Source organism: Oryza glaberrima, chromosome 5, assembly GCF_000147395.1.
Source record: "Oryza glaberrima chromosome 5, OglaRS2, whole genome shotgun sequence".
Lineage (NCBI taxonomy): Eukaryota > Viridiplantae > Streptophyta > Magnoliopsida > Poales > Poaceae > Oryza > Oryza glaberrima.
The window spans coordinates 25,825,136-25,845,683 of record NC_068330.1 but is presented as its reverse complement, the minus strand read 5'-3'; the positions used below and the strand labels follow the sequence as shown (position 1 = coordinate 25,845,683).

Sequence of the window (20,548 nt, the reverse complement as noted above, 5' to 3'; positions counted from 1 at the left end):
GCAGCAAGGTTCAAATCACCGCAATGCAAACACAGACAAGCAATTCATGAGGCGATTCTCCACTGCTTCATCACAGATGCTCAAATCCAACCGAGGAACTCCAAGTTAGTTCAAAGTTCAAACCAATTCCCTTCCTCCAATACACCGAACTTCCTTCCAGAAACACACGCGCACATCGAAACCACACTCGATTAAGAAAATGGCACGCAGAATCCAAACCAATTTCAAAAGTTCAAGAGCTCCGGAGTTAACTCAAATTCGCCACCTCGAACTCGAAGCCACACACGCACAGGGAGCAGAGCGAATCACTTACCAGTTGAAGGGAGGGCGACAGCGAGCGAGGAAGGAGGCGCACGGAAGCCTGCACGCCCGGAGCGGTGCCTCGCATGGACCGCACACGGATGGCTGACGCACAGGGAGCGGCGCCGGCGGGAGAGGAGAGAGCGACGCACGCGCGCTCGCCGGTTGAGCTCGCCTAGCCATCCACCGCCCTTCTAGCTCGCCGGCGGGAGAGGAGGGAGCTCGGCATGGCTCTAGCTCCTTCGTTCCTCTTCTCCTTTCCCATACGCGCGTGCCCGGGAGGGAGTGAGGCGAGTACGAGCCACCGCCACCACTGCTGTTGCCGCTATTGTGGCGGAGGAGGGAGAAGAAGCCGAGGGTGGCCTAGCCGAGGGCGGAGGCCGGGCCGGGGGAGGAGGCGAGGGCGCGGAGCGTGGTGTTGAGCATGAAGGAATTGGGGGCACAGGGGAGGGAGGCAAGGAGGCGGAGCACGGCGTCGGGAGGGGAGAGCGCGGCGTAGGCGGCTTGTGGAGCGGCGGTGAGAGGCTCTCGGCGATGCCGTCCCGGCGCGCGCGGAGGGCGTCCGGGTGGTCGGTGGCGGCGACACGGATGGCGGCGTCGATGGCGTCTTCCAGGGCGTCGCTGCGCTACTCGCCTTCACGCGGACCATCGGCGCTCCGGTCGGGGGGTGGCGCCGACCACGCCCGCCGCCACCACCGGAGCTCGCCTGCTCCGCCGCCCACCCGCGCCGTCCTCTGCCCGGAAGGAGAGAGAGAGAGAGGGGAAAGGGAAGAAGAGAGAGAAGGGAGAGGGAAGAAGAGAGGAGTGAGGCTGACATGTGGGGCCCACATGGGCCCCACCGTTTCAATTTTTTTTGCAGCTGACATGTGGGGCCACGTTTTTTATTATTTTTCTGAGATATAATTGCCACGTAAGCGCCACGTCAATGGCACGTGGGACGGAGACCTAGTCAAACAAGCCGCGTATGTGCCACGTCAGCCAAAACCGCCTTCAAAACCACGGGATGGGTCATACCCGGTTTTGCGGTCAAAGGACGAAATTCGGACTGAGCAACAAATAGAGGGACCCAAAATGAACTTATTCCAAACCGGAAGGAAACGTCTCGGTTTCCAATCCAATCCAGCCCACTTAAATACTCTGCGTCTTCCTTCTCTTCATCTCTTCCCTCGCGCTCTCTCTCTTCTTTCCCTCGCCCGCGCGGCCGCGCCGCGGGGGTTCTAGAAGGTTCCGGAAGGTGTGGAGTCTCGGTGCCCTCGTCGCTCGCCTCCTTCCTCCAGGCGTCCGCCGCCGCCGGCATACTTGAGGTCAGTCCCTCCACTCGCGTGCGCGAATCAAGGCGCCGAGATCACGAGAGTACTCCGCCTAATCGCCTCGGTTTCGTCAGCCCTTACGGCGGATTGATGACTTGGTTGAATCGAATTCCTTTTTCGGTTTTTTTGCGAGGGGATAACCGGAGCGGCGGTAGATTTTGGTTGCCTAGACGAGGCCGTCACTGTAGATTCGTCTGTTCTCGTGCAGGTCTTTGCTGATTTGTTGCATCTGTCTGCTCTTGTGCAGGTGTTCGCCTAAATAATTAGGAGAAATAGAATGGATTCTTCTCCCGGTGATCCTGGCGATGGCGTTCCATCCAAAAGGGCGAGGACGGAGAGGGATCCCTACAGAGTCGAGACGATGGAATTTTTGGTACTTGTCAAGGCAGAGCTTCCTGACGACGTATACAGCCATTTCGTCCGATCTATGATCAAGATAAGGAGGCAGAGGTATCAATCACTATATCCTCTCGTCTACTCGGCTGTGAGTTTTGATGACTGATGATAAAGAATCCTGATCCTGAATTCAGGAACATGTCGATTGAAAAATGCAAAGAAATTATTCTCGAGATATTGGACGGCCAACCTGAAGCCATACAGGTCTTCGAGCACTTCATCCAAGGATATAGCCCTTGCAGAGCAAAGATGCGTAGCAAGGCACACAATTTCGTTGAGAGAGTGAAGGTGCCCAAAGAAACCCGCTTTGCTTGCTCCCTCCTTGTGTGGTGTGGGTGCTCGTTTGGTACCAATTGTTGTTAACTTGACCTTATACCTGCAGGCATGTCCTGATATCAGCCGCGAAGATTTCCATGCTTTGCTGAACGTTCTTGCTAAATATTATAAGAACGAAATCAAGACCAGCGAAGAAGTTCTCGAAAAGGTGTTCATTCTTCAATAATGGCTTGACAAAATAATTGCAAAGGCCCTGATTTCACAATGATTTACTTGCAGGTTGAGAGAATCATAGGTAACTATCCCGAGTTCTTAGAAGAGTTCAAAATTTTTGTGCCTCACCACCTAAGGGCTCATCTGCCAAATGAGAAATCTTGCACAAGTCCAAAGAGTAGTCGAGTCAGCGAGGTATACATTACATGCTTCGCATAACATATGCTAAGGCCTAACTGCTAATGATCATTCCTCGTATATCTTATAACATGTTGGTGAACAATTATTTTATAAATAATTTATTGAACTCAGTATCACTAGCTCACTGCTTTCAGTAAAATTTTCTATTCTGAGCGCATGTGCCATCATCAGTTTATCAAATTTCCTTTGCAGACGTTTGTGAGTTTTACTCTAGATGCTATGAATAAATTGGATGGTCTCCGAGTAAAAGCAACCAATGGAAGAAACCAAGCGACTCCATTGAAGTATACTCAGGACCAAAACCAAAACCATGAAGGCAGAGGTTATAGTTTGAGGCATAAACAAACTAAGAGAACCACTGGCCTGATTGAAAATCCTAGAAAGGAAGGTGTGTGAAAGTTTTCTCTTAATTTGTTTATTCTCCAAATACAGGCGAGCCCTAGGTGCTTTGCTTTAACATCCTTCTCAGGAAATAATGAAGTTAGACACAAATAATGAACCCTTTCTTAATAACAGTCATACATGCCCAACTGTTTTCCTTTTTGCTAGAGAATGCACAAATGATCTGCGCATCTTTTCATTCACCTATTTCATGGTATCATATGTTATTTCGAAGTATGCCCTAGCAATTGAGAGAAATTTGATAATTTGACACTTTCTTCGTCGCCAATTTGCTTTAATTGACTCTTGTGAGATGACATGTGTGACCATTTGTGGGAATAGAAGTGTGCCAGGTTGTCAAATAATCGAAGCCCACATCGTGGAGTGTCACTATCAAATTTCTCAGCAATTGAGTGCTACATTTGCCAGAGCTTATTTTCATATATGAAACCAGCATGGTGGCCCGCGCAGATTACGCGGCTAGCATCATTGTATTTTCTCTCATATAATAGTATAAATATATTCTCAATTTATTATTAAAATGACAACATAAATTTAAATTTTGTACTAACCAAACTACCAATGTGTAACAGTACATTCATATTGTATTGTATATACGTGATAGTTATTAATTATTTTTAATATCAAATTTTAGTTATTTCTAAATTGTATTCCCATATAGACTCTAGATTCGTCTTCCAATATTATTCCTTATTTTTTAATTCCGAATTTTCATTATTTGTAAATTGTACTTCCTCCATTTCACAATGTAAGTCATTCTAGCATTTCCCTCATTCATATTGATGTTAATGAATCTAGACATATATATCTATCTAGATTCGTTAACATCAATATAAAGGTGGGAAATGCTAGAATGACTTACATTGTGAAACGGAAGGAGTATATATATAGACTCTAGGCTCTTCTTCCAATATTATTTATTTTTAATTCTGAATTTTATTATTTCTAATTGTATTTCTATGTGGACTCTAGACTCATCTTTTAATATTCTTTATTTTTTAATTTCGAATTTCAGTTGCTTCTAAATTGTATTCCTATATGGACTCTAGACTCTTCTTCCCATATTTTTTAATTATGAATTTTAGTTTTTTGTAAATTGTATTTCTATATGGACTTTAAACTCTACTTTTAATTTTATTATTATTATTATTCCGAATTTTAGTTAATTATAAATTCCTATATGGACTCTATAATCTTATTCTAATATTCTTTATTTTTTAATTCTTCATTTCAGTTATTTCTAAATTATATTTATTTCTAAATTATATTTCTATATGGACTATATACTCTTCTTTCAATATTCTTTTTTAATTCCGACTTTTAATTATTTCTAAATTGTATTTCTATATGGACTCTAACCTAATTTTAATTTACTTTTTTTTAATTCCGAATTTTTATTAGTTCTAAATTGTATACCGGCATGGACTGTTGTCTTCTCTTCCAATATTCTTTATTTTTTAATTCCGAATTTCAGCTATCTCTAAATTGTATTTCTATATGGACTCTGTTTTTCTTTTTCTCCGATTAATATGATAATTTCTAGGCCGTGAGAGCGAACGTGGAGGCAAGTTACTAGATAATAAATTACAATTTACAGTCTCTAGGAGGAATGCACCTTAGAATTTTTTAAATGAAAAGGTTAAAAGTTGAATATATTGGTTCTTAAACCCTTTCGTGCTTCCTAAATTATCCTAAAAAGAAACTATGAGGACCGCTATTGTGAACCATTCAATTCAAATGTTGTACAACATGATGTTCCGACTTCTGAGTACAACTGTTTTCCAACAGTTAGGTGTGTTGGTTTTTATATTATCTAGTTTCTTTCTATTGATGTGCACATGATACAATGTAACAACAGACAAATGCAGTATCATTTTGTGTGGCTAGCCACTTACTTGTTTTTGTATTTTGTATATATTTAATTGAACCCCTTGTGTTGAAGTTATGTTTAATCATTTATGATAGGTGATGACAAATCACCTCATGCAGAAGATGATGAGGAACACAAGACTGAACCTTTGCTTCAGTGGAGTACCTCACGAGAAAACGAATTACCCCTAAAAGTGGATCCTAGTAATTGCAAGCATTGCACTCCTAGCTATTGCCTGCTACCAAAGAATGTAAATTCCTACAAACGCACAAGTTTTCCATGTAAATCATTGGCATCTGTTCTAACATTCTCTTTCTTGATCTCAGTGTGTGACTCTCCAGTCAAGCTACCAAACTGAACTTGGAAGGTCTATTTTAAATGATTCTTTGGTTTCTGTTACATCTGGACGTGAGGATTGCTATAAGTTCAGAACTAAAAATCAATATGAAGAAAACATGTTTAAGTGTGAAGATGACTTGTAAGTACACAGATGTTAGTTTTTCAGATGCTTCAGCACTGTTTTCATTCTTTCAGCTATCAGCAAAAAATTGCCTGGTCACTGATAATCAATGAATGTTATGTACTACTTTTTAGGTTTGAGAGTGACATGCTATTGCAGAGGTTTAGAGCAACTGCTGACTTTATTGAGGATCTTCAATATCGGTTTGGCAGCAATGTGAAAATTCAAGAACACCTAACTCGTAAGTATACTGTACTATGTAAATTTTTCGGAGCCAAAACTTTTCGAGTGGTTAGCTGAGTGTTACATTTTTTCCTTGTTTTTACATGTGCAGCTCTACATAAGAGGTGCATTGAACAGCTATATGATGATTCTGGCATTGACATGCTTGATGCTTTGTCAGAATCTGAGAACACCAGTTCTGCTCTTGCTGTTATACTTTCTCGTCTAAATCAGAAGATAGGAGATTTCTCCGAGGCACGATTATCCTTGAATAAAATGTGCTCAGATACTGTTGCCAATAATTACTATAGATCACTTGATCATTGTAGTCCCTCCTTCAAACAACTAGACATGAAAAGGATGAGCCCAAAAGGTACTTTTACTATTACGTACTGCTGAAGCTAGGTTCTGCGTTATAATTCATGGAAATTTTACCATTTTATTAGTTCGTTCTTACTCATTTCAGTATCTCTCTTGCAGCTTTGCTGGCAGAAGACAAACAAATCAGTCAGATCAAATCTCATACTGATATTCACATTCATGAGGACGTAGGCGTTATCATTAACTATGCATATAGTAGAAGTTGTACTACTGAAGATAAGCCAATGATGAATTGGACAAAGTTAGTAAAGGCATTTGTTTCTGTGAAGTTTCAATGGCCAGACTTGAAGGATACAGTTTCTCGCAGAAACGTTTGTGAACATTGTGGGATGAGCAGAGATTTTCTCAATAATATTCCTGTTGCTGTGCTTACTAATGAGTTTGTTTTTTCTTCAAAGGTATATGTACTTACAACACTTTACTCTTAGAATTATGATGATTTCGTGTTTTGGATTTGCATAAATAGCTTCTGTTATGAAAGTTAATTGATGAACACTTACTTTCTCATCTTTATCAAGTAAAAGTAACTTGGGTGTTTGTACAGTTTTCTCCTTTTCCTTAATATACATCGGTCGGCATTCTTCGCCGTCCCGGCGAAAAAAAAAAGTAACTTGGGTGACTTGAAAGATAAATGTAAGTAAAGCTACATGATTTTTATTTTCCATTCAGGAAGTGGAAAGTCTAAGAGCCAAGTCCAATGAGTCTACTTCTTCGCTTTATCATTTTGACGCGGAGGTTGAGGAGGGTGAGTTCATACCAGATGTAGAAAATATACAGTTGCGTGTTCGATGTTTGCCTACCAATAATTCTATGCATAGTACCTATGGACATTGGAGTGGATCTGAAGAGCATAAATCATCAAGAGATGACTCCAACAAAGAGGTTGGAAGTTCAGAATATTTCGGAAGAACATCTAAAGAATGTGATGCAAACAGAGGAATATCTTGTTGCACTCTGGCTGTGCTCTGCCGGCTTCTCCAGGTATTTCAGTATGTTCCTATTACATATTTTTGTTTGGATTGGCGACTTTTAATATGCCAGTGAGCACTGAGCAAGACAGCAAGCTACATAGTTCAACACAAATATATATGCTCTTACTTTCAAAAAAATACTACCTCCGTTTTTTAATAGATGACGCCGTTGACTTTTTCTCACATGTTTGACCATTCGTCTTATTCAAAAATTTTATGCAAATGTATAAGATATAAATCACACTTAAAGTACTATGAGTGATAAAAGAACTCATAACAAAATAATAATTACGTAAATTTTTTGAATAAGACGAATGGTCAAACATGTGAGAAAAAGTCAACGGCGTCATCTATTAAAAAATGGAGGGAGTATTTATGTATGCTCTTACTTTGTTATACATGAAAGAGACGGCTTGCTCAATATGCATCACCATGATTGTTAATCTAATAGACAGCAGTATGATATTTCTTCTGGACAAACTATTGGCCTCTATACCTAATTATTGGCATTATGATCTTATTTTATTTTTAATTTATGTGGCAGGTTATGTACGAGAGACTACTAGTAGCTAAGAATCTTTCAGAAGGAGCAAGCACCCATGATTCATATGCACAGTAACGTCTAAGATTCTCACCTATTATCTATAAGTAGAATTATTCAAATTTCACCATTGAATATCTGTGTTTTAACAACAACTTTTTATTTTATTGAATGGTGTAGTTTCAAGGAGAAACTCTGCAGCCTGATTCATGGGTCTACTGACAATTGGAACTTTGAGCAGCACTGCTTGAAATTTCTTGGGCCCAACTCCTACGTACTATTTACTTTGGATAAGCTTATCGATCGTGTTATCAAGCAGGTAACTGAATTCCTTTGTGCAATGGTAAATTGGAAGTGCGGTTTAGCTTTTCTTGGTAACTTTGTTCATTAGTTCGTTCCAGACATTTGTTTAAAATTCACTTTTCTTCATTCAGATTTGCAAGATATATCCAAGCCGTGAAGACAGCTCTGTCCTTCAGCGGCAAGAGAGGTCAAGAAGAACATTTAACATTTTGAAAGACCCAGCTTTGCCGGCAAGAAGAACAAACTCGTCCAAAGAGCTGTTGCATCATCAAAATGCAAGAGGCGTAAGTCTTCTACTCTAAAAACTTTACCTACTACCAGCAGCAAGCTACTAAACACGCCCACTTTCATCTAGTTGTTGAGAACGTGTTTAGTCATGCATGCTTAGCCATGAGATGTGTCATGTGTGCAAATGTGAAATATTGGTGTCATGCATTTCCCCTTTTTCCACCTCGCAAAAGAAATACATTTCCTCTGCGTTTCACTGAATTTATCAGATATTCACAACTGTTGCATGTGTCTTTTTTTCCCTTGTTGCGATATTCCAATTCAGCCATCAATTGAGTTGCCGAAGCAAGGTCGTGAGGAAGCAAAAGGAGGCTGTGAGTCCCATGGTGACACTGGAAAAATGAAACAGAACCATTTTCAGAGAAGGTAAGGATCCTTTGACAGAATGATTAGAATTCCTTATTGGTTCCAGCTATTTCGACACTATAGATGTCTTTTACAGGAAAAAACGCGCTTTGGAGAACGGTCCACCGAGTTTTTCTCAGCCTGGCTCAGGGAATCAAGCTCATAATTGAACATGTAGTTATATGCAGCCCTGCAGAAGGCTATAGATTTGCAAGGATCTTTCAACACAAAATGTGCACGGCACAACAGCTATTTGAGGATATCTGGAGGGAAGCAGAAATTTTCATGGAGAAGCAGGACACAGCATAACCAGCCCTAGGGAGAGGTTCTGCCTAGGCAGAGAGCTCTGCAACCTCCCGCTCTCCTGTAGTAACTCTCTATCTTCTCAACCTGGGTAGCGGACTTGGCCAAAGCCCTGTAAATTGATCCTTTTGGGCTAGTTCTCCAAACCCTGTAACTTTGTAAATCTGTACATACACCCCCCCCCCCCCCCCCTATAGATCTAGTGAATGTACATGGCGTGATGTATTGTGACACATAAATTATCTCAGAAAAATAAAAAGCAGATGCCTCTAAGTTTTCATATAGCTTGTGAAACAGAGGAAAACAGAGCCCCACATCCCTTATCTCCAGGCATTCCATCCATCATCAATATATATATATTTACAGTGTTGCATCATGATATATGGCTGTGTTTAGATCCAGAGGTGTCAAGTTTTGATGTGTCACATTGAATATACGGACACACATTTAAAGTATTAAACGTAGTTTAATAATGAATCCGCCTGTAAACCGCGACACGAATTTATTAAGCCTAATTAATCCGGTATTAGCAAATGTTTACTGTAGCACCACATTGTCAAATCATGGTGCAATTAGACTTAAAAGATTTGTCTCGCAATTTTACACGCAATCTGTGTAATTAGTTATTTTTTCGTCTATATTTAATACTCCATGCATGTGTCCAAACATTCGATCTGACAGCGTGTAGAATTTTACCAGGGGATCTAAATAGGGCCTATAATTATATGGGAGAAAAGGGGAAATTGGTGAGGGGGGGGGGGGGGGGGGGGAGATCGAAGGGTATGAATTTCAAGTCGGGAGAGCGGGGCAAGTCGAAGAAGGCATGTCGGACGAGGCTTTCCTTGAACCGAAACTCTGAGAGGGAGCATTCCCCAAGATCAAGTGCGGGCTCCAAAAACTTGTTGTCACGGAGATGGTAAAGGCCAGCAGCATGTTGGGTATTAAGTTTCTTGTCATGGGCGGACTCGCACACCACCATCACATCATCCCTCTCCTCTACTAGCCGTCCAAATGCTACAGTGTATCAGCATCCGTACAGGCCGTGGTCCTGCTCCAACACCAGGAGGCCGTCGCAGGATCCCACCAGCATCTCGGGCGGCCAGGAAGTAGGGGCAGCTGGTGATCCGCCGCAAAGTCCGGCAGACGGCGCGGTACCGAACCACCGACTTGGACGGCAGACGGAGCAGGATCTCGCTCATCACATCGTCCATCATCACTTTCAACCGATCGATATATCTTCCTTCAATTCGCTACCGCTATTTGGATACACGTATCACATCGATCGTAACGTCCATCCTACATATATAACGCTGCAACGCGCGCATGAGTCGGATGCGGTTATGAGGCGGCGATCCGAGTCCAACTGCTGGGGAGAGGGAGAGGGGGTGGGCCGTGCTAATGTGGCTGGTAGGGTGCCACGTCAACGAAATCAGATTATCCGGTTTTGTATACTCCCTCCGTCCCGTGGACTCTTTTAAACATGTTTAATCATTCATCTTATTTAAAAAAATTTAAGTAATTATTAATTCTTTTTCTTCTTAAATATACATTTATGTATACGTATAGTTTTACATATTTCACAAAAGTTTTAAACATTTATGTATACGAACGGTCAAACATGCTTTAAAAAGTCAATGGCCCCAAATATTTAGGGACGGAGGGAGTATAATTTAGGGGTGAATATTTCTGGTATTGAGGATAATGGATGTCAAACAAACTTGGTGTAAAAGTTGAGGGACAGGAGGTAAACTTACTATTCATCGGGTCCAACTCGATCGGCCCATCAGAATTTGGAAATCAGCCCAACTGAAACTAACTAACCGCACCAACGCGTTGGGCTGAATCGGCTAAGAAGAAAGCCCGTGCTTTCAAAATGCTTGGTGTATTGTTTGATGGATCGAACGTTATTCATGCTATCGGCATGCCAATGCAAGCAAAACCTCGAACCATCATCAATCACTTCACTTGCCATGCAAATCGCATGCTCTCCTGCAATCCCGCAAGTGTACGGTTAATAATTCGGATCGGATCGGTACGGATGCCTATCTAACGCCAATTGCGTGCCACGTGTCAGTCAAATGAAAACTACAGATAATTATTAATTTGTGAGTACAATTCCCTCCATTTTAAAATATAAGTATCTTGAAGCTATATACGGATATTAAAAGTAAGTACAAATTGATGTTTGGTTGATAAAAGAAAGTAAGTGAAAAATTAAATGTAAAATGGTTGTAGTTAGTTGAGACGAGCGGTAGAGAACTTGAGTGGTACAAATATATTTATTTTGATTTATTTGTTTGAAAAAGAAGGCAAAAGAATTATCTTTTATATTGATAGAGTTAGGAGATCCTCAAATATGTACATCATTTGAGAGTTAGAGTCGGCCCTAACGAAAGAGGGAAAAGAGTTAATCTCCTTTCACAACTCCCAGGAGACTAGGATAATCATCGACTTGAGTACTTTCTTTGGCATGTTTTGCACGGAGGTGGTTTTCACCCACCACTGCTACATTGTTGTACAGTTCGTCAACTCTATTGGTTTGTTATGTAGTTGCGATCATGTGCTTATGGCGTCCTAGATCCTCTTAGAGAGGCGGTAATGAGCGAGTAATAGACTTGGTTTTGTCAATTTCTGGTTTTACAGTCTACTATCCAGACTGTTTTGGATGATTATTTTGGAAAATGCTATAGACATGGCAAAATTAATTTATTTTGTGACGGAAAAGAGTAAAACTGAGCAGACGGCTGCGCATGCATTTCGGAGCTCCAGTAAGCTCTCCACCCTGGCTTGTCCATTTTTTGGCCCCACGTAATTAAGCCAAAACTAGCTAGATTGTGTCTGCACCTCAAGCTAGCTAGCACCACTTTAATTAATCAGGTTAATTGTATATGTGTTTTTTTAGCCATAGGTCGTGTATATAAGGGCGGCCATGGCCAATCTGAATCCGTGCTCTGCCTCTCCATTATTCCGACTCTCGTAAGATTAAGGGGGGAGGAATTGGAGGGCAGAGGCCGCCATTTTAATCAGTGGAAATAAAATCCACGCATTTTATATATTTAATTTAACCCCCAATTTTAACTTAGCAGCACACTAGCTAGCTAGCTGCTAAGTTAACTATTTGATCAGGTTACAGTTGCTGGCCTGACAGTTAATTAATCTCTTGCTGGTTGATTAGTTGCTATCAGCTACACGCTCTCGCTAGCTGCCACTGTACTAATACATACTCCCATCTATTCGCCTGAGAAAATATCGAAAAGTAGCAGCAAAGAGGAGCAGGCAAGATGGTGATGAACCCTGACGCCGTCCGCAATGTCGTCGGAATCATCGGTACGTCGTCTCGAATTGAACCTGCTTGTAGATGCTTCATATATATATATTGATCGAACATTAGTAATTGACTAATAATTGATTAATTGTACTAGGTAACTTGATATCGTTCGGGTTGTTCTTGTCGCCATTGCCGACGTTCGTGACGATCGTGAAGAAGAAGGACGTGGAGGAGTTCGTGCCGGATCCGTACCTGGCGACGTTCCTCAACTGCGCGCTGTGGGTGTTCTACGGCCTACCCTTCATCCACCCCAACAGCATCCTCATCGTCACCATCAACGGCACCGGACTCCTCATCGAGATCGCCTACCTCGCCATCTACTTCGCCTACGCCCCCAAGCCCAAGAGGTGCAGGATGCTCGGCGTCCTCACCGTGGAGCTCGTCTTCCTCGCCGCCGTCGCCGCCGGCGTGCTCCTCGGCGCCCACACCTACGACAAGCGCTCGCTCATCGTTGGCACCCTCTGCGTCTTCTTCGGCACCCTCATGTACGCCGCGCCGCTCACCATCATGGTATGTGTATATATATCTGTCGATTATTAATTTTTTGCATGAATCTGATCTGATGATTAATTATTTGATTTATATGTGTGTGGCAAAATGATGTAATTACTACATGGAATGAATGCAGAAACAAGTGATCGCGACAAAGAGCGTGGAGTACATGCCCTTCACGTTGTCGCTGGTGAGCTTCATCAACGGCATATGCTGGACAATATACGCGTTGATCCGCTTTGACATCTTCATCACGGTATACATATTATGCATGCATATATATATATATATATATATATATATATATATATATATATATATATATATATATATATATATATATATATATATATATATGCTTTCAATTATCTCATAAATAATTACTAGGATCAGTAAGTAGTATAGTTGTTATTATAATCATAGAGTAATTCTAGCTAATAGTACTATATATTAATGTATCATAATTAATAAATAAATAGATACCGAACGGCATGGGGACGCTGCTGGGCGCGGCGCAGTTGATCCTCTACTTCTGCTACTACGACGGGTCGACGGCCAAGAACAAGGGCGCCCTCGAGCTGCCCAAGGACGGCGACTCCTCCGCTGTGTAGCTACATATGCTATATATCTTGCCATGCAAAGAACCACAAGATCGAAGCTAACACAAACCATGCAGCATATATGCACATCACACATGCAGTATCACAACGTACGCATGCTTGGATCTGCACGCACCACGCGCGCGTGCATGTAACTGTGACGGGTTATAATCGATCTGTTGGATGGATATGGATCATGGATGCAGGCAATGCAGCTGCTCTTCTGTTTGGACCCACTGAATTCGCCGGTGCATGCAGCCAGCTTCTTTGTGTGTGTACATATGCAACTATGCAAGAGGCAGGTATATGTGAGCAAAAGGCCCCCAAATGCAATGAGATCGATACACATGTTTTGACTGTTCGTCTTATTCAAAAACTTTTATAAAATATGTAAAACTATATACATACACATAGTACATTTAACGATGAATCAAATGATAAAAAAAAAATAATACTACCTCCGTCCCATATTACTTGTCTTTTTGAGTTTTTATTTATAATTTTTGATCATTCGTCTTATTCAAAAAATTTTGGAATTATTATTTATTTTGTTTGTCAATTGCTTTATTATCAAAAGTATTTTACATATGACTTATCTTTTTTTATATTTGCACTAATTTTTTAAATAAAACGAATGGTCAAACGTTGAAAGTACAAAGTCAAAAACGTCCACTATACTGGGACGGAGGGAGTAATTACTTAAATTTTTTAATAAGACGAACGGTCAAACATATTTTAAAAAAATCAACGACGTTAAATATTTAGAAACGGATCGAGGGAGTAGGTTGTTAAGCTTTGGATGGGCTGGGGCGGCCTCGCTCTTGTACGTTTAATTTGTATACCATATGTCTAATTTGTCGCCAACACGTTGGATCGATGGACGGCTTTTGCGAGCACGTAATTAGAACAACCATTAACTGGATTGGACCACCTTAATTTCTAGGATCTCTTCTACTGGCCGGTGACAGCATGCACCAACCACACAATGACCAATGACCAGACAATGAGACAATGATTAAGAAAAGAAAATGCATATATATAATGCAGAATGATTCAAGGATAAATCCGAGCAATATTTACAGACAAGTACTAATATAGGAGTAATTCATTTGGGCATAGCAAGATCTACATATATTCTGAACAGAATGCATGAGGGAGGCTAATTAAACTGAAGGGTACGGTGCATGCACATGTATAAAGCAACTAATGCGGAATATATCATCGGTGACAAAAATACTAATTGAAGGCAATTAAACGCATGAAGCTAGAGCTAGATGCATGGCATGGTGATACATTCAGAGTACGCCATCGTCACAAGTGGAGGTGGAGGTGATGTAGCTTGCCTCGGAGGTGGCGGCGCCGAGGCTATCGGAGGAGCAGCAGGAGGAGAGGGAGGAGGCGGATCGCGGGGCGGCCATGCGGCGGCCGAAGCTGTCGTAGTGGACAGCGCCGTCGAAGTTCAGCGGCTGGCACCGCTCCCCCATCAGGATCGTCCGCTGCCAGATGGCCTCGCCGCCGCCGCCGTCCTGCTTGGCCGGCGCGGACCTCCCGCCACCGTAGCAGCGGCGGTCGAGGAGGAGGAGGCGGCGGCTGGCGCGCGAGAGGCCGCGGCCGCACAAGGCGACGAGGCTGCTCAGCCTGCCCACGACGTCGTGGTGGTGGTGGTGGTGCCGGTGGTCACTAGTGTAGGCGACGGCCATGGATGGAATTTACTACTATTAGCTGCAGCTGCAGTGGTGATTCACGAGGAGATGAAGATTAGCGCGCGCATGCAGCCGCGCCCGCGCGACGAAAGGATCCACCGATTTAGTTGGAGTTGGAGTTGGAGGAACAAGTCAAAAGGCCGCGGCCCACTCGCGCGCGCACCGCAAAGGCCCAACTTACAAAAGCCCAATTCACTACGGCCTACTCGCCCGCAGGCCGCAGCCTCCCCCTTCTGGCCCGGATAGCGAGGGTTGGAGCAGAGCACCTGTAAATCTAACCTGACGATGTTACTTCTGCTGGGACATCCACAGCTGCAAAAATGAAGATTCTTCAGCAAGATGACATCCCACATTCTGACGTGCTGACTCCAATCAAACAACCTACTGTACGTACTACTAGTACTTCGTGTCAACAAGGCTGAGGGCACGTTTTTTTCTTTCTGGATGAGATGGATTGTTTTTTTCCTGAATTTTTTGCGATACAGCATGAGCCTCAATGCATGTTTGTCTTTTTCTTGGGTCTTCAGATTCAGGTAGCGCCCAGCTTTGTCAAATGGTACAGAACTTCACAGGTTTTCTGTTTATTCATGTGTCATACTCCTACATATACTTCACAGCATCAAAATGAAGATGCATATACGAAGAGCTACAATGGTGGTAGTAGATACGGACTGAAAAATTACACTTGGCTGAAGAGGAACGAACAGGTAGTAACAACTCATTTGATCGACGAAACAATGGAAGAATTACTAGATCAAGTCAAGAGAGGCTATAAACTGAAGAAATGGAGGACAAAAAAAAAACAGAGTGAGAAAACTTCGCCACGAACGAACGAACGAAGCTGTTCATGCATCAATTTACCCTGTCATGTGCTGCTGCATTACGACACCAGTAGAGAGAGTAGAGTGTTCACGGCGTCGTGCCTGCCGGCGGCGTCCCCCTCGACCGGTCCTCGCTCTCCTCCGTCGTTGTCCGCCCGTGGCCGCTGCCGATCTCCTCTATCATCTTGACCACGTCGGCGGTGTCCGGGCGGGCGTCCGGCGCGGTGGCGACGCACGCCATGGCCACCTGCAGCAGCGCCACCATCTCCTCCTCCGCGCTCCCGCCGAGCCGCACCAGCTCCACGTCGAACACCTCCGCGGTCCACTCCTCCCGCACCACCGACTGCACCCACCGCGGGAGGTCCACCGCGCCGTCGCCGTCCACAGACGCGTTCCCGGGTGACTTGCCGGTGAGGAGCTCCAGGAACAGCACCCCCAGCGAGTACACGTCGGACTTGAACGTCGGCCGCCGCGCGTCCACCAGCTCCGGCGCCCGGTACCCGCCGGCGTTGGGGCGCGCCGACAGCGGGGCGAAGAGCTGGTGGAGGCAGTAGTCGGAGAGCGCGGCGGCGTCGGGGTCCGGGCGGAGCAGGAGGTTGGACGACTTGAGGTTGCCGTGGGCGAGGCTGTGCGCGGCGTGCAAGTGCGCCACGCCGCGCGCGGCCGACAGCGCGGCGCGCATCCGCGCGTCCCAGTCCATCGTCCTCCTCCCGGTGCCCCGGCTCCCTGAGGTCAATTCACTGTCAGCCATTTCCAGCCACAAAACACAGAGCAGCAAAGCAATGCACAGTAAAACTAAATGTTGTATTAAATGTTGGTTAAAATGTTTTAAATCTGAAATCTTGAAATGTGTGAGCATCTTATATTGTGGGATGAAGGGAGTGTTGTTTTAACACAATACGGACGCGCACACTTTTCATTATGAACATAAACAAGTACAATTTACAATTATGCTACAATTAGTTTTGCATGAAAATTTTTATCATTTCTGTTATTTCTACATGCTAGTTTTACAAGTGAAGTGATGAAAAGACAGTTCTTAAACGGGATAAAGATCGCATGAGCCTGTCTCTATCGGCTGAATTATTAGTGATACAGAATCGCGCCTCCAATTTTGTTTCCATTGGTGCATACACTACAGAGTAGTAAACCTGATTTTTTTTGGTAGGCACTACTGCTGGACAGCAAGAAGGCAAGCATCTTCTATTATTGAAACCAGAATACAAAACCTGTACTCAGGTTGGTCGAGTTGGTAGAGAGAATGAGAGATTGGTTAGAGAAAGCCCAGCAAAAAAAAAAGTTAGAGAAATAATGGATTCTCTTTCGAAATTAAGAAGCAAAAAACTATGCCGTACGTGTTCGTGGACTTCTAAATATAACAATTGTGATGTAAAACACACAGATTATGCATGCTACATACGTTGCTTGTATGAAAGATCAACATGCTGGATAAGCTGTAGTAGGTAGTAATTAGCATACGCGTATGACAGAACATGTGACGTTTACAGTTAATAAAAAACCTTGACTTATTGAAAAAGAATATAATAACTAAGCAATCAGAGAAATCTCAGAGTTAAGGATTTGGTACTAAATGCTTCGCTTGTGACAGGCAATTGACATTTGAGTGATACCCAAAATAAAGCAAAGTTGCCCTCTGGTAACTGATGAACAGCAGTAATTAAATTTTGCTACTACTTGCATAAAAACGAAAGAAACAAACTAGCATGGCCAGTCGTTCAGAAAATTTTAAAATTCAGGGCGGCATCATGGATAGCAGAAGATGGGTACTGAACCTTACATTTATCTTTCAATCCCTTTCGGATGATTTGGACATAAGCCATTTGGAATCTGAAGAACGCTGGTCAAATGCAAACGCTACCCTCTCAATCACTTTCCTAGGTTTGGAACCTCAAGCCCATGCGCCGCTGGAAAGAAGCTAGAGTCCACATCTCTTGTACATGCCCCTTGCTGACTACTCGTAGTTGTAGCATCTCGAATCATTGGATTGCACTGTGACTAATTATCTACAGCTTGACCCAAAATTCACCTTACACCTCCTACCAACCACCTCCTGAATTAGACTGAAGGTTTACTACTGAGGAAGTTTGCAGTGATGTTGATGCAAATCAAACGACGATGTTGTCTAAAACAATGCTTAACCTACACTCTACAGTGATATGTACTATGTGCCGTACTGTTGCTTTTGTTAGAGCAAACATACGTACCTCCATGCCATGAAACATTCTAAAGAAAAACCCCGTACCAAAGTAGCTGTACCGTTAAAGTAGTAGTAATAACTGAATATGTAGCTCCAAACAGTAATCGCCAACACAGAGAATGTTTCATGCGTGGAAATGTACTTGATAATTTTGCTCAATTGCTGGACTGCATTCTGAAGTACTAGCACGCACTTGGCCGACGAATTCAGTAGCTACAGTTTTCACCTGTTCGTAGTTGATATCGCAACAGCATCTCCGATCGAAATTGAAATCACAGACGACACTCGCTTGATGAGATTAGCATTGCGTGTATCGTACTCATAGTCAGTGTGTCGTGTGTGTAGGTGTGCCCCAATGGCTTTCGCTTTACAGCATGACACCCACACTGTTTATCGTACTATACTGCAATGCATATGCAGCGACAATTCCTAGCGTTTTAGTTGGATTGGAGTTGGGCGCGTACTTGCAAGCAAAAACCGCGCGAATTCCGGTCGAATGGAGGAGTGGTTAGAGCGACTGACCGTGGAGCGTGGCGGAGAGGCTGCCGGCGGGGAGGTAGTCGCAGACGAGGAGCTTCTCGTCCTTGGAGAAGTAGTAGCCTCGGACAGGGAGGAGGTTGCGGTGGTCCACCTTGCCCAGCGAGTCGAGGTGCGCCGAGAATTCTCGCCGCGACGCCGCCACCTCCTTGAGGCGCTTCACCACCACCGTGGCGCCCTCCTCCAGCACCGCCTTGTACGACGTCCCCACGCTCCCCTTCCCCAGCACCTCCGCCGACGCCCGCAGGAGCTCCTCCAGGTCGAAGCTGTACGCCGCCCCCTTCCCCACGAACACCAGCCGGCTCCTCTCCGCCGTCGCCGCCGCCGCCGCCAGAGCGATCTCCTTCGACGTCGACGACGTCAGCTCGCCCAGCTCCCCCGACGCCGTCGACGGCGGCGTCAGGCCCCTCGCCGCCGCTGTTTTCCCGACCTCGCCGTTCGCCGCGCGGCGCCGGGAGGCCGCGGTGCAGACCACGAGTAGCACCAGGGCCAGCAGTGCTGCCGCCCCGCCGCCCACGGCAATGGCCGCGACCGCCGCGCCGGACAGCTTCTTCTTCTTCTTCTCGGACACTGGCACGGAACCGCCTCCGCTGCCTCGTCCATCCGTCGGCGTCGGCGCGCCAGCAGGAGACGGGAAGAAGGGCTCGCATGGGCGGCTCAGGGGCTTTCCGCATAGCTGGAGGTTGCCGGCGAAGGACTCAGGCGGGAAGCGCGCGAGCGAGGCGGGGATGGAGCCGTTGAGCTGGTTGTAGGAGACGTTGAAGTCCTCGAGGAGCGGGAGAGTCAAGCTCGGGAGGCTGCCGGAGAAGCGGTTGCCGTCCAGGCGGAGCGAGCGGAGGTTGGCGAGGCCGTTGAGCGCGAAGGGGATGGCGCCGGTGAGGTTGTTGTGCGAGAGCGTGAGGTGCTGGAGCGCCGTGAGCTTGGCGACGTCGGGCGGGACGGAGCCGGAGAAGAGGTTGCCCTGGAGGAAGAGGGAGCGGAGGTCGGGGAGGGAGAAGAGGTCGCCGGGGACGTCGCCGAAGAGGCGGTTGGATCGGAGGGAGAGCACCCGGAGGCCGCGGAGCGCGCCGAGCGTGCCCTGCGGGACGCGGCCGATGAGGCCGACGCCGGGGAGGCGGAGCGCGACGACGGTGGCGTTGGCGGCGTCGCAGGTGACGCCCACCCAGGCGCAGGCGGGCGTGGAGGCGTTCCAGGCGAGCGCCCGCTCGTGCGGCGTGCCGGCGAGGAAGGCACGCAGAGCCGAGCGCTCCTGCTGCGGCGGCTCGGCAACGGCGCAGCAGGCGACGGCGAGCGCGAGCAGCAGGAGGCGGAGCGCGGCCATGGGCATGGGTCAGTGTCGGAGTCGGAGTCATGGGTGGGAATATGAAGAGGGAGTTTTGGTTTTATTTATGCTTGGGATTGGGAATGGGAATGGGAATGGGAATTGGAGGATTGTACCGTGCCGTGCCAGATGGGACACGTCCTGCTTCCGTCCGTATCGCCTAAAATAAACGGCCCAGATCTTCTCTTTCTGGCCTCCACTGCTGTCTACTTCTACGTAGTAGGAATTTTAAACTCTCAAGATTTTTTTTTAAGAAATAACAAGATATATTTACATTTATACACTTCCCATGTAACTTAAAATTCACTTTCGTAAGTTATAACAGGAAACATATTAAACTAAGTTAGTTAAACGTATATTTTTAATAAAATTTGTTTTTTTCACTGTAACATGTAGAAGTTAAATTATACTCCTTCCGTCCCTAAATACAAGAGATTTTGATTGAATTGTCCACATTCGTTGTAATAGAATGTGTCATATCCAACAAAAATCCCTTATATTTAAGGGACGGAATGAGTAACTTGTATATTTGTGAAATGTTCATGTGATCTATCACATATTAATTTATATTTTTTTCATAGCTATTTAAGTGACATACAATGATATAAACAATAAGTGAACGTCCCTTCGAGAGTTTCAAATAATCCAGGCACTGTTTAGATTCCAACTTTTTTTCTTCAAACTTCCAACTTTTCCATCACATCGAACTTTCCTACCTATACAAACTTTCAATTTTTCTGTCGCATC

At 44.7% G+C, this 20,548-nt stretch overlaps 3 protein-coding genes and 1 pseudogene across 3 annotated transcripts; 2 read left to right on the top strand and 2 right to left on the bottom strand.

Annotated features, from left to right (window-relative positions):
- Positions 1–1,872: 1,872 nt before the first annotated feature.
- LOC127774657 (paired amphipathic helix protein Sin3-like 4) lies at positions 1,873–8,968 on the top strand. The gene is made up of 16 exons (XM_052300935.1): positions 1,873–2,060; positions 2,141–2,294; positions 2,389–2,490; positions 2,562–2,690; positions 2,889–3,084; positions 5,064–5,218; positions 5,295–5,446; positions 5,563–5,669; positions 5,763–6,023; positions 6,131–6,429; positions 6,701–7,012; positions 7,547–7,617; positions 7,724–7,862; positions 7,978–8,130; positions 8,400–8,500; positions 8,577–8,968. Exons 1-16 carry the CDS (start codon positions 1,888–1,890, stop codon positions 8,647–8,649), a joined length of 2,577 nt encoding a protein of 858 aa, XP_052156895.1. The 5' UTR covers positions 1,873–1,887; the 3' UTR covers positions 8,650–8,968.
- Positions 8,969–9,486: 518 nt separating this feature from the next.
- Positions 9,487–10,034, bottom strand: LOC127774312 (uncharacterized; annotated as a pseudogene).
- A 1,702-nt stretch (positions 10,035–11,736) lies between these two features.
- LOC127773184 (bidirectional sugar transporter SWEET5) lies at positions 11,737–13,435 on the top strand. The gene is made up of 4 exons (XM_052299212.1): positions 11,737–12,109; positions 12,205–12,620; positions 12,739–12,858; positions 13,082–13,435. The coding sequence occupies exons 1-4, from the start codon at positions 12,064–12,066 to the stop codon at positions 13,211–13,213; spliced, it is 714 nt and encodes a 237-aa protein (XP_052155172.1). The 5' UTR covers positions 11,737–12,063; the 3' UTR covers positions 13,214–13,435.
- Positions 13,436–15,458: 2,023 nt separating this feature from the next.
- Positions 15,459–19,920, bottom strand: LOC127774028 (probable inactive receptor kinase At2g26730). The gene is made up of 2 exons (XM_052300297.1): positions 18,466–19,920; positions 15,459–16,451 (listed from the first exon to the last, which is right to left on the bottom strand). Exons 1-2 carry the CDS (start codon positions 19,805–19,807, stop codon positions 15,814–15,816), a joined length of 1,980 nt encoding a protein of 659 aa, XP_052156257.1. The 5' UTR covers positions 19,808–19,920; the 3' UTR covers positions 15,459–15,813.
- Positions 19,921–20,548: the final 628 nt, after the last annotated feature.

Bases quoted from the DNA above. Each gene is read 5' to 3' on its own strand.
- LOC127774657 (XM_052300935.1), top strand. From the start codon at position 1,888: ATGGATTCTTCTCCCGGTGATCCTGGCGATGGCGTTCCATCCAAAAGG. The intron at 7,013-7,546 runs GTATTTCAGTAT...TTTATGTGGCAG, and splicing joins TGCTCTGCCGGCTTCTCCAG to GTTATGTACGAGAGACTACT. The intron at 8,131-8,399 runs GTAAGTCTTCTA...ATTCCAATTCAG, and splicing joins ATCATCAAAATGCAAGAGGC to CCATCAATTGAGTTGCCGAA.
- LOC127773184 (XM_052299212.1), top strand. From the start codon at position 12,064: ATGGTGATGAACCCTGACGCCGTCCGCAATGTCGTCGGAATCATCG. The intron at 12,621-12,738 runs GTATGTGTATAT...GAATGAATGCAG, and splicing joins CCGCGCCGCTCACCATCATG to AAACAAGTGATCGCGACAAA. The intron at 12,859-13,081 runs GTATACATATTA...ATAAATAAATAG, and splicing joins GCTTTGACATCTTCATCACG to ATACCGAACGGCATGGGGAC.
- LOC127774028 (XM_052300297.1), bottom strand. From the start codon at position 19,807: ATGCCCATGGCCGCGCTCCGCCTCCTGCTGCTCGCGCTCGCCGTCGCC. The intron at 16,452-18,465 runs GTCAGTCGCTCT...AATTGACCTCAG, and splicing joins CCTCTCCGCCACGCTCCACG to GGAGCCGGGGCACCGGGAGG.